Here is an 11,056-nt window from a genome sequence, read left to right on the forward strand (position 1 = left end):
GGAGCATGGGCTCTAGGCGCGCGGGCTTCAGTAGTTGTGGTGCACGGACTTAGTTGTTCTGCGGCATGTGGCATCTTCCTGGACCAGGGCTCGAACCCATGTCCCCTGCATTGGCAGGCGGATTCTTAACCACTGCGCCACCAGGGAAGTCCTGTTCACTTTAAAAGTTGAATTTGCTGTTAAATTTCTGGGCAGGCTCATACCTGGGAGGCATGAGAAGCTGTCCTATGACAGCTTTCCAAGAGAGGTAAGGAGGTGAGTGGTGATGGCTTCCGCGAAACTCCTCCCAGGCCTCCAAACTCTGGGTTCCCAGGGGACCCAGGCATTCTGACAAGACTCAGATGAGGTCTGCGTGGCCTTTGTGGACAAGTGCAAGATCCTATGGTGGGACTGTCCCCTACAACTCTACCCACCTTACTTGCCCCTCAAAGTCTTGGTTTCCTTATCCCTAGAAAGGAACTGAGTCCCATGGAAATAGGAGGACTGGTCCAGCCTCCCAACCAGCCGCAGTCAGATGGACATGATTGTGACGTGAGCAGAGAGACGTCTCTACTAAGCACCTGCTGAATGCCCGGGGCATCACATCGAGAGCCTCAGCCCTCCACCCCCATAGCTGGGCGATAATCCCACTGCACAGAAACTGAGGCTGAGACCCAGTGGAGCCAGAGGCTTGGTGGGGCTCACACAGCTGGAGGTGGGGAGGGCCTGGACTCCACTTCTCCAGTAGGAGCCTTGCTGTGTGACACCCCCCCTTGTATCTGTTGCCTGCACACACCCCATCACACTTTACACACCCCCACGATCTGCTTTGCACAGCGGCCCATCCTCTCTGAGGCCAGGAAGCTGGGAGTAGGCACAGGGATGGATGCCTGGGGCCAGGAGTCCTGAGCAGTAGAGCAAGGGCTGGGTACCCCAGGAGAAAGGATGTTCCTGGGGCACCCTCTACCCCTCTATCCTCTGGTGGCTGGACCTGGTACCAGCCTTCACTGCCCCAGGCCCCAGCACCCCAATTCTCTGCCACCTCTTCTTCAGGCCCAGCCAAATGATGGGGGCCCAGAGTAGCTTCATCCCTGCCCAAGCCTTCAAGAAGCCCCAAGTCTGGGGCAGACAGAGCCAAGCACACACACTCCCAGCACTGTGGGGTCAGGGCTGGGCTGGAGGAAGGGATGGGGTTGGAAGCACCCTGCTGAGCCTGGAAAGGAAATGTCAGAGAAGGCTTCCTGGAGGAGGGGCTTTCTGAGTAGGGTTTTGAGGAATGGATAGGAGTTCCCCAGCTGAAGATGAGTAACTGCAAAAACACCCAGTTTATCAAGCACCTGCTATGTGCCTGGTCCTGTCCTTTACACCTCATTTGACCTTCTCTCCAGTGAAAGTCTCAGTCCTTCCTTATTTTCCAGATGAAGAAATAGAGGTGTGATGGAGAGGAATGATTTGCCCCAGGTTGCACTTTCTGGCTGTTCTTTTCCTCTGCTTCCTTTGTTTTTCACTATCTTCAGCCTTTGACCCTAAGCAAAGAGGGGAGAGCAGGAATCTCATCAGGGAAGAAAGCCACCTCACCTCTTAAGCTCCTGTTGTGGAGTTTAGCACATAGTAATAAATCTTTTTTGCGAAAATTATTCTTCCCTCCAGTCCACCAAGCTGGGATGATGTCCCCATTTCACAGAAGAGGATACTGAGGCTCAGAGAGGCTCCTGAGGGGGGTTCCCCAGCATACCTAGGAGCAACCCCCCCATCAAAAAGCACTGCCCCCTGAAAAGCAGCCGAAGACCCCTCCCAGTTGTGGTCCCTGGAGTGTTTACTCTGCACCCACGGTGGGCGGGACCAGGCAGGCGGGGGCGGACAAAGTCCGGGGACTATAAAGGCTAGTCCAGCAGCGTCCGGTCAGTCCCAGCTTAGAGCTTAACTAACACAGCCATGCCAGGGCAGAGACCGACACCGCCACACTGCTCTCCGATGCTGCTGATGCTGCTGATGTTCTCCTGGCTGCCGTCGGGAGGCGCCCTATCTCTGGCCCAGGAGCACTTCCCCGCTTTCCCGGGACCCTCATACGTGCACTCCAGTCCTGATGTCTCCAGATTCCGGGAGTTGCGGAAACGCTACGAAGATTTGCTGACCCAGCTTCGAGCGAACCAGACCCGGGAAGACTCGAACCCGGACCTCATTCCCCTCCCTCAAGTCCTGATAGTCACTCCAAAGCGTGAGTAAAATCTCAGAGACCCCACCCTGGGCAGCTCCCATCATTTAACCAGTGGTTCTTAGACATAGAGGCCTAGACCTACCGCCGAGCCTCAGTTTCCCCATCCGTGAACCCAGCAAGAAAGTCACCCCTCGAGGCTGATGGGGGAACTAAAGGCTGGGTTTGCATCAGTAACAGGAGAGGCTTAGCCAACCTGAGATGTTACAACACCTCCCCGGGTGGCAGATGGGGAAACTAGGGCCAGAGAATCCAGAGACTCTACTGAAGACTCAAAGAGTCCGGAGAACCCAGAGACAAGGTCAGGCGAGGGGACATGGTCCCTGCCCTTGGATGTGAGGAAAGGGTTAGAGGGGGATTTCCAGTGGGAAGGATCCAGGGGTCCGGCGGAAGGGCGGGGCGGGGGAGGAGACAGAGTGGTGCGCAGAGATGCACAGAACCTGCTTGGGCTGGTTGTGAATCTGATGCAATTGCGCGCCAAGGCACTGCTAAAGTTGCACGTGACTGGTGCCTTAGGGAGGGAGTGGAGTATCTTCACGCCCTCCACCGAGCCTCCAGCGGATGGAGGGGGTGCAAGGACATGTGGGCTGCGCTAGGAACTGGGAGTTGAGGGAAGGGTGTCAGGCCAGAAGGGAGAGCTCTTATCCCGCCCTAATCCCACTTGTGCTGTGGGACTCCAGGAAAACTTCCCTCTCTCTGAGCCTAGCGACTGGGTTGTGAGCCCTCAAACCTCAGTCTCCCCAGTATCCCCAACATCTGTACCAGCCTGGAGGTCTGAGAATCCTAGGGAGCCAGACACCCTTCATTTCTCAGATATGGAGGAAGCCAGAGAGTTGAAAACACAGTAGCTCGTTGCTGTATCCCTAGCCCCGGGCACTTAGTAGAACTTCAGTAAAAGTGATTTTGGAAGCCAGAAGGAGGCGGAGCCAGCACTGGAATCTCAGTCTCTCTAAAAGATCAGATACACATTCATTCCTGCAAGTATTAACTAAGCACCTACTATGTGCCAGGCACAGTGGTGACCAAGCAGACAGAAATCCCCGCTGAGATTCTGGTGGGGGAGGCAAATAATAGACAACCAAATAAAATAGGTCGGTGCCAATTTTAGGCAGGTTGGAGTGGTATGTAACCAGCCATGCTGAGATTCAGGGGAGGAGTGTGGCCGGTAGAGGAAGTAGCTTGTGCAAAGGCCCTGAGGTAGGATCTAGCTTGGGGTGTTGGAGGAAATGGGCACACACACACACCACCACCACCCCGCGTCCGGCACACAGTAGGCCCGTGAATGACTGGTTTTCCTCTCTCCCATAGTGCGACTTGGACCAGGCGGCCACCTGCACCTGCGCATCCCCCGGGTCGACTTAACTGAGGGGCTCCCTGCAGCCTCCCGCCTGCATAGGGCTCTTCTCCGGCTGTCCCCGAGGGCGCGGAGCTCGTGGGACGTGACGCGGCCACTACAGCGTCAGCTCAGCCTCGGAAGCTCCCGGGCTCCCGCAATACGCCTGCGACCATTGCGGCGACCGGACGAGTTGCTGGAGGCGTTGTCTTCTGCACAGCCCCAGCTTGAGCTGCACTGGCGGACAAGCGCCACCAGGGGGCGACGCCACGTGCGTGCTCGCACCCAGGACGGTTGCCCGCTCGGGGAGGGGCGCTGCTGTCGCCTGCAGAGCCTGCGTGCGTCGCTCGAGGACCTGGGCTGGGCTGACTGGGTGTTGGCGCCGCGCGAGCTGGACGTGCGCATGTGCATCGGCGCGTGCCCGAGCCACTTCCGATCGGCTAACAGGCACGCGCAGATGCAAGCGCGCCTGCATGGCCTGAACCCTGATGCTGCGCCTGCCCCATGCTGCGTGCCAGCCAGCTACGATCCGGTGGTGCTCATGCACCAAGACAGCGACGGCCGCGTGTCACTCACGCCCTTCGACGACCTCGTGGCCAAGGATTGCCACTGCGTGTGAGCGGCCCTGGTCCTTCACTTATGGCACAAATGCAATGGAAATGACTTCAGTTGTCCTTGTCTGTCTAATGGGCTCGTGGAACCTGAAATACCCGATTCCTAACCATTGCTGTCTGCTCCCTCCTGGCCCAAACCTATGTATTTATGTTTGTATTTATTATTAATTTATTGGGGTGATCTGCTTGGGGACTGGAGGGCTGGGGAGGCGTGGTCTGACAGGGTGTGTGTTTATGGAAAACTCTGGTAATAAAAATGAAGCTGTCTGACCTGACCCCTGTGGTGTCCAGGATGGAGCTGGTGACCTTGGGAAGAGCCCACCCCCGCTGGCCTCAATTCCCTCAGGGGAGCTGATATGAGATGACTGGAACAGTCCGGGGAATGGGTGGCAGGACGTTCTTGGGAATGCCAAGAAATTGGACGGTGCTCATGATGGCAATGGTCCTCAAGCGCAGCCGGAGACATCCCTCTCTCTATTTCTGTGCTTCTCTACCTCCCTATTCCTCTACTTTTGTTTCTGAGACCCTTTTGGGTCTCAGTCTCCCTCCATCTCTTCTGATCTCTCAGTACTCCTGTCTCCGTAATTATCTGGCCCTGTCTCTATCACCATCCTGCTCTCTCTCCCTCCATGGGGGTCACCTTTCCAAACACAGGCAGCCCAGAGTCAAGTGCATTGTGTGTGAATCTGCCCCGTACTTGGAAGAGTCCCATTACCTCTCCTGTTTGTGGCACCTCCCTTCATGTTAATGATGCCTCTATCCTTTCATATAAAAAGAGCAGGGAGAGGGACTTCCCTGGTGGCACAGTGGTTAAGAATCCACCTGCCAAAGCAGGGCACATGGGTTTGAGCCCTGGTCCGGGAAGATTCCACATGCCATGGAGCAACTAAGCCCGTGTGCCACAACTACTGAGCCCGCGGGCCACAACTACTGAAGCCCGCGTGCCTAGATCCCATGCTCTGCAACAAAGGAATCCACTGCAATGAGAAGCCTGAGCACCACAACGAAGAGTAGCCCCTGCTCGCCACAACTAGAGGAAAGCCCATGCACAGCAACGAAGACCCAACGCAGCCAAAAATTAATTAATTAACTATTTTTTTTTTTAAAAAAAGAGCAGGGAGAAGCAAGTTGTGAAGAACGTTTTCATGCACACCACATCTCCCAGGTTATATCTTTTCCTACTTAGGAGCTTGGAATTGCTGAGATGTACCAAGCCCAGCCCCTTCCCCACACCCACTTGCCTGTTCACCCTGAGGAACCGTCATGGGAGTCTGGAGGACAGGGCACCCAGCTTCAGCAGTGAGTGAGATGTGTCCCCTGTGAACCCCACCATCCAGAGGCAGATCTGAATGACTGCAGGTGCCCCTGAATGTATTCAGTGAGTACCCACTTTGTGCCAGGCCATGGCTGGGCACTGAGGACACGAAGGAACAACGTAGGCAAAAACCACTCCATTCAAGCTCAGCTGAGTGCAGGGACAAATGAGTATAAATCATAAGTGGCTGATGGTAGTAAGAATCGTGCAAAGAGGTCAACCCAGGCAATGCATTAGTGAGCAGAGGAAGACAGATTTTTGGCAGCAGGAGTGGGGGCTCGAGTAGTGTCTAGGGCAGGGATGCAGGGATGCAAGGAAGCTGGAGACCCTCATAGGTTGCCTCTCCCACGCTGGGTCACTCCCAGGTGTTTGGGAAGCCAAGGGAACCTCAAAATTAAACTCAATGTCAGGATCACCCAAAGGTAGCAACTGCCATACTGAGTCTCTCCCCAAACATCAACTGTTGCCTTTGCCGGACACTGCTGCCCATGTGCCTTTTCACACCTCCAGGCTGGTCCCCCTGCCCAGTGTGCCTTGTCCTTTCTACTTCTCGAACACCTATGCATCCTTCAAAACACACTTCAGATTCCCCTCTTACATACAGCCCTTTTTAAACTCCTTCATTCATCTTCCTCTGGGTACCGTCGTTCCATCTCTCCTTCTGGCCCAGGCTTGACATCCCAGGACTGGGGGTGTCTGTGTCCAGCTCTGTCTCCCCTAGTTTGGGGGCTTGGCAGGAGTCGGGCTGGGAGCAGCTGACAGGAAACCCAGCTGAGGCATGAGCTTGAACAAACTCTTGAAATACACTGAGCTCTGGGAGTGATGAACTCTGCCTGAGGAGGAACCAGGGAAGGGTTCTCAGAGTGGCATTGGCATTGCACCTGGGCCTTGAAGGGTGCGTTAAGGTGTCTCAGCATATTAGAGCTAAAACAGCCTTAGAGGCCAATTTTAATCACCTTGTTTTACAGATGGGGGAACTGAAGCCCAGAGGGTTAATGGCAGAGTGAGGAAGTGGACCCATGCCTCCTGATGCCCAGACCAGAGTTCTGCATCTGTATTTAGATGCTTAAGAGTGAGAAAACATGGAAGGGGATGGCAATCTGGGCAAAAGGAAAGGCATGGGTAAATGGCATGAGAAAATGAAAGCTTCAGGAGGGAGGTGAGCTTGATGGGGAGGAGGCCCAGACCAGAAGGACAGAGGAATGGGAGAGGGCAGTGGGTTGGGCAGGGCTGGGTCACGCAGGTCTCAACCACCAGGCTAAGAATCTGGGGGCAGTGGGGAGCCATAGAGTGTGCGTGAGCAGGGGAGGGGCGCAGTCCCATTCAAGAGTTATAAGGATCCCTTTGAGGCTAGTGTGGGCTGCCCTGGGGGGCCAAGTCTGGATACCAGGCACCTGAGAAGGGGACCTGAGAGTGACAGAGGGGAGAGACTGGGGGTTGGGAGCAATTTGGGAGTCCCAGAGCTCTTGTCTTGGGAGCCCAGCAGCCTCATCTGTCCCGCAGAATTTATTGGGCAATACTTGCACACCAACGGGAGGGTGACGACAGAATTCACACGTTGACCCTCCCATCCCTGTGTTGGGGTCTCTCCTTCTCCACTTCTAGCAGCCGAGTGGCCTGAGGAGCAGAGTGGTCTAGGGAGGGGGCTGCAGAGCCCCCCTGGGGCCTCAAGGATGATCCTTCCCTGGCCCCATTCCTCAGATGGGAAGACTGAGGCCAGGGAAGATCCAGGGTGCCCCAAGTCACCTGGAAGGGGGTAGGCTGGAGTTTGAGATGTTGAAGGCTCAGCGCCCAGGGATCACATACTCCTCTTCATCCGATGGGGCCTGGCCCAGCGACTGCAAGTTGCAGTAGACAGGCTGGGAATCATGGTGGAGGCTCTCATAGTTCATGTAGAAGTTGCTGTCCTCTGAAGGGTGAGGCCTGTGGGGACAGACAGATGGGAGGGCAGGTAGAATTCAGGGAGCAGGCACATCAGCTTTGAGAGGCAAAGTAGTTCAGGGCGATTGAGTCCACTCCTAATATTTACATATGAGAAAAGTGAGTCATGGGGCAGTGTTCTCCCAGCCTGGCCCAACTTTCTGTGAGGAAAGCAAGTAAGGGGCAGTGATTCAGGGAAGATTCTGTGGATTCAGTATTGTATCGCTGTGGCCCAAGGACCCTGAGTCATTGTAGGGTTTTTTTCTTCCTTAAAGTTGAGATGGTTGCCCATTTTTTACATTAAATTGTAGGTTTTGTTTTCCTCTTGAAGAACTGGAAGCTCTAGTCACACCAGCCACATGAACACAAGTGGCTGGAGCTGAACCAGTGCCCCTTCAGATGGGAAATGTTTTCACCAGGTCCCCAGAAGCAACTGAATTTGTGGTCTTGACACAAAAATAAAACTCTGAGCCTCAGTTTCCCCAACCACAAAATGGATCAGGGAGGAGGTAGCTTCTTAGGAATGTCTTGCTATGGTGGGCAAGACACCCAGAGAAGAACTTTCCTGCCTCCAGAACATCCTAACACCCCCATCCCCGCTCCTCTTGTAAAAAAGGCCACTTTGGGTAAGTGGTGTCTATCAGTCATTTGTACTTTATTATAAATTACTCCAAATACATAAATGGTTGCATGGGGATGGAAGTCAGGGTTTGTTTCTTGCTTCTGCTTCTGACCTTGGGCATGTCATTCCCCTGCCTTCCAGAACCTCCATTTCTTTCTTTCTTTTTCTTTTTTCAGCCACACCGCATGACTCGTGGGACCTTAGTTCCCCGACCAGGGATTGAACCCGCACCCTCACCAGTGAAAGCACAGCGTCCTAACCACTGGACCACCAGTGAATTTCCAGAAGCTCCATTTCTGCAACTGTAAAATGTAGGTTGGGATTGACACATCCAATTCTAAACAGTGTTTTTAGAGGAGACTGGTCCTGAGGTCTTGGTGACAGCGAGGCAGAGGCAAACATCAGAACACAAGCTGCCTCAGGGAGTGTGGCGCCTTCAACTCCTTACCTCAGCCCACTTCCGCTTTTGAGCCATATTTGCATCTGCTTTGCGTATTCTCTTATTTCTCACCAACAGCCTCCCACAGGCCTCCCCACCTTTTGGATTCTGCTGCCCCCAAACCCAGCCATGACCCTCTTCCCTTACTGCTTGGATCCTCCCAGCCCCCTCCAACTTCAGTCCTGATGTCTTGCCTTCTCAAAACACATGCACAGCAGATTCTCTGTTCTCTCCCACCTCCAGGCTTTTGCCCTTCCTTGTGCCTGCCCCCCTGAAATCCCCTCCACTCCCTCATCCAACCTGGAAAAGTTGAACCCATCTATCTAAGCCCAGGCAACTTTGGAGGCAGGGCTTTGTGGGGTAGAGAGAGACACAGATGGCTTTCTTAGCATCTCCTATGTGTCAGAAGTAGACCGGAGTGCTGTCCCATTTTACAGAGACCGAAATGGAAGTTCAGAGACAGCCCTGGGTCACACGACATCTGAGCCCAGGCCACTGACCGCTACCGCAGAGCCCCGACTCTGCCTTGAACACCTGCCTCCTCTCTCCCAATCCTTGGCAGCCAGAAGCTGGGTTTGCAGGTCACGAGAGGGACGCTTGTCTCAAGCACAAGAACTCAATTCTTGTCCCAACTCCATGAGGCGGAGGGCTGTTATTGGCCCCATTTTATCGGTGAAGAAACAGTGACTCAGAGAGGTGAAAATGACTTGCCCAAGATCACACAGCCTGTAAGAGGCAGAGCTGGGAATTGAACCCTGGCCATCTGGCTCCAGAGTCTTGCAGGCAGATGTGTGTGGGTCACTCACCTGTGTTCAGCCCACTGGTGCCTGGCAGCTGGTTGGCCCACAGACATGTTCTCATAGTCAGAAGTGGAAGGTCTGGGCAGGGTGGCTGCTGGGAGCTTAGGGCTGAGGCCCCGGCTACTGTACCGTGGCTGCTGGCCCGAGCCAGACCTAGGACCATTCTGAGCAGCCCACGTTTTGCTCATGCCCCGGTTACTGCCTACCCGATGTCTACAGAGTCTCCACGCCAGCACTGGGCCAGCAATGGCGAGCATGAAGAACAGGCTTCCACTGGCCACCAGCGCTCCTATGGTTGTCATGGTCAGAGGAGGGGCACAGCCCACTTCCAAGAAGGCAGAGACGTTGTGCCAGGCGCCGGTGGACACATCCAGGCACCGCAGAGACAGTGGGCCAGAGCAGTTGTCCCGCCGGACCTCGTGCCAGGGTAATAGGACACAGCTGCAGTCAGCCCTCAGGTCAAGGTCACAGTGTTCGGCCAGTGCCCTGTCCACGGGGTCCAGGGGGTTGTTGGTCACATCCAGGACCTGCAGCTTTCCCAGGTGAGCAAAAAAAAGTGGTGGGAGCTCTCGAAGGCCATTCCCAGACAGGTCGAGATGAAGCACACTGCTGGCCTGCAGAGACTGGTTCTGAGGCAGCCGGCTCAGGCTTTGGCCACTGAAGTTCAGGCATGTGTCCGTGAACTCCCTGGTCCAGTCCACGTCCCCCGAGGACACATGGCACGACAATTCCTGGTTGCCTGGATGGAACAGCAGCAGCAGCGGCAACAACAGCACCCATACCAGGGCGCCCCCCATGCAAGCAACCTAGGCAGAGACACCGGAATCCAAGCCCCAACCTCAGTCTGGGGTCACCCTCCCCCTCGCCACGTATGTTTGTTATATATATTTTTAATAGCCGAGAGCAGCTCAGGCCACTTCTGAAGTGTTAAAACTTAGCCCTTCCGCTGGTGGCTCCTCTTTGATTGGCTCTGGCCCCCTGCCTCAGTCTCCCCTTCCGAGGAATGGGTACCTAACCCGGATGCCTCAGGGGCTTGGAAGGCGAGGAGGAGACCTGACCCAGACAGCCCCTTCCCCTTCTCTCAGATCAGCCACTTCGGGCTAAGTTGCCCAATTTCCCCGAACATTTCGGGAGCCCTCTTTGGCCAAGTCGGGGACTATATGCAAATGAGCCATTGCCCCGGAAACGACCCCGCCCCCTCTGCCTTTCTTTTCCGAACTGCAGGCTGTTGGGAGTCTTGGGCTGGCGGGCGGCGGGGGGGGGCTGCTGACGGGGTCCCACCAGCTCTGGTTTGCACAGACCCAAGTTCTAGTGCCTCCGTCCTACCTTTCTGGTCCCGCTGCCACGCCTTGGCCTCGGTCGTGCTCTAGAAGTCTCCGGCGCGGAGGGGCTGCGTCGTGGCTCACCTGGACGCGGGGGGTCAGAAGGTCTGACCCTCCGCGGATCCGGATCCACTGTGGTGCCTGGTGCTTCTCAGGCTCTACCCAGCGACTCAGGGGAAGAGGAACTGGTGTCAGCTGAAGCGCAGAGGGGAAGAATGAAGAAGATACAGAGACCCGCCCCCCCACCCCCACCCCGCTGAAAGGCCTCAAGGACCAGGATTCTTAGGGGAAGGGCAGGGGCAGCCTGCTTCCTTCTTACTGGAACCCAATGACTACACGTCCCCCAGTAGCACCCCAACTAACTGCTACCTCATCAACTCACTTCCTGGTCTCAGCTCAGTTGACTCCCAGCCCATGCATTCATTTATTCGTTCAACAAACATCATCCATGCTGAGCCCCCAAGAGACTTCAGCCCTGTCCAGTTTCTTCAGGAGCA

At 55.3% G+C, this 11,056-nt stretch overlaps 2 protein-coding genes across 4 annotated transcripts; one reads left to right on the forward strand and one right to left on the reverse strand.

The window, feature by feature from the left end:
- Positions 1-1,797: 1,797 nt before the first annotated feature.
- GDF15 (growth differentiation factor 15) lies at positions 1,798-4,537 on the forward strand. Its single transcript, XM_081231788.1, has 2 exons — positions 1,798-2,197; positions 3,503-4,537. The coding sequence occupies exons 1-2, from the start codon at positions 1,915-1,917 to the stop codon at positions 4,144-4,146; spliced, it is 927 nt and encodes a 308-aa protein (XP_081087914.1). The 5' UTR covers positions 1,798-1,914; the 3' UTR covers positions 4,147-4,537.
- A 1,730-nt stretch (positions 4,538-6,267) lies between these two features.
- LRRC25 (leucine rich repeat containing 25) lies at positions 6,268-11,056 on the reverse strand. 3 transcript variants are annotated; one of them, XM_081232016.1, is made up of 5 exons: positions 10,942-11,056; positions 10,564-10,754; positions 9,244-10,043; positions 7,203-7,379; positions 6,268-6,289 (listed from the first exon to the last, which is right to left on the reverse strand). In XM_081232016.1, exons 3-4 carry the CDS (start codon positions 10,032-10,034, stop codon positions 7,241-7,243), a joined length of 930 nt encoding a protein of 309 aa, XP_081088142.1. In that variant the 5' UTR covers positions 10,035-10,043; positions 10,564-10,754; positions 10,942-11,056; the 3' UTR covers positions 6,268-6,289; positions 7,203-7,240. The 3 variants fall into 3 exon arrangements, with proteins under 3 accessions (XP_081088142.1, XP_081088141.1, XP_081088143.1); XM_081232015.1 differs by lacking the exon at positions 6,268-6,289 and having other exon boundaries at positions 6,950-7,379; XM_081232017.1 differs by lacking the exon at positions 6,268-6,289 and having other exon boundaries at positions 7,319-7,358; positions 9,240-10,043.

This window comes from Mesoplodon bidens, assembly GCF_964165515.1.
Source record: "Mesoplodon bidens genome assembly, chromosome: 4".
NCBI lineage: Eukaryota > Metazoa > Chordata > Mammalia > Artiodactyla > Ziphiidae > Mesoplodon > Mesoplodon bidens.

Coding starts and splice junctions, on each gene's coding strand:
- GDF15 (XM_081231788.1), top strand. CDS start 1,915: ATGCCAGGGCAGAGACCGACACCGCCACACTGCTCTCCGATGCTGCTG. Junction 2,198..3,502: donor CCTGATAGTCACTCCAAAGC/GTGAGTAAAATC, acceptor TCTCTCCCATAG/TGCGACTTGGACCAGGCGGC.
- LRRC25 (XM_081232016.1), bottom strand. CDS start 10,034: ATGGGGGGCGCCCTGGTATGGGTGCTGTTGTTGCCGCTGCTGCTGCTG. Junction 7,380..9,243: donor CACCAGTGGGCTGAACACAG/GTGAGTGACCCA, acceptor CTGTCCCCACAG/GCCTCACCCTTCAGAGGACA.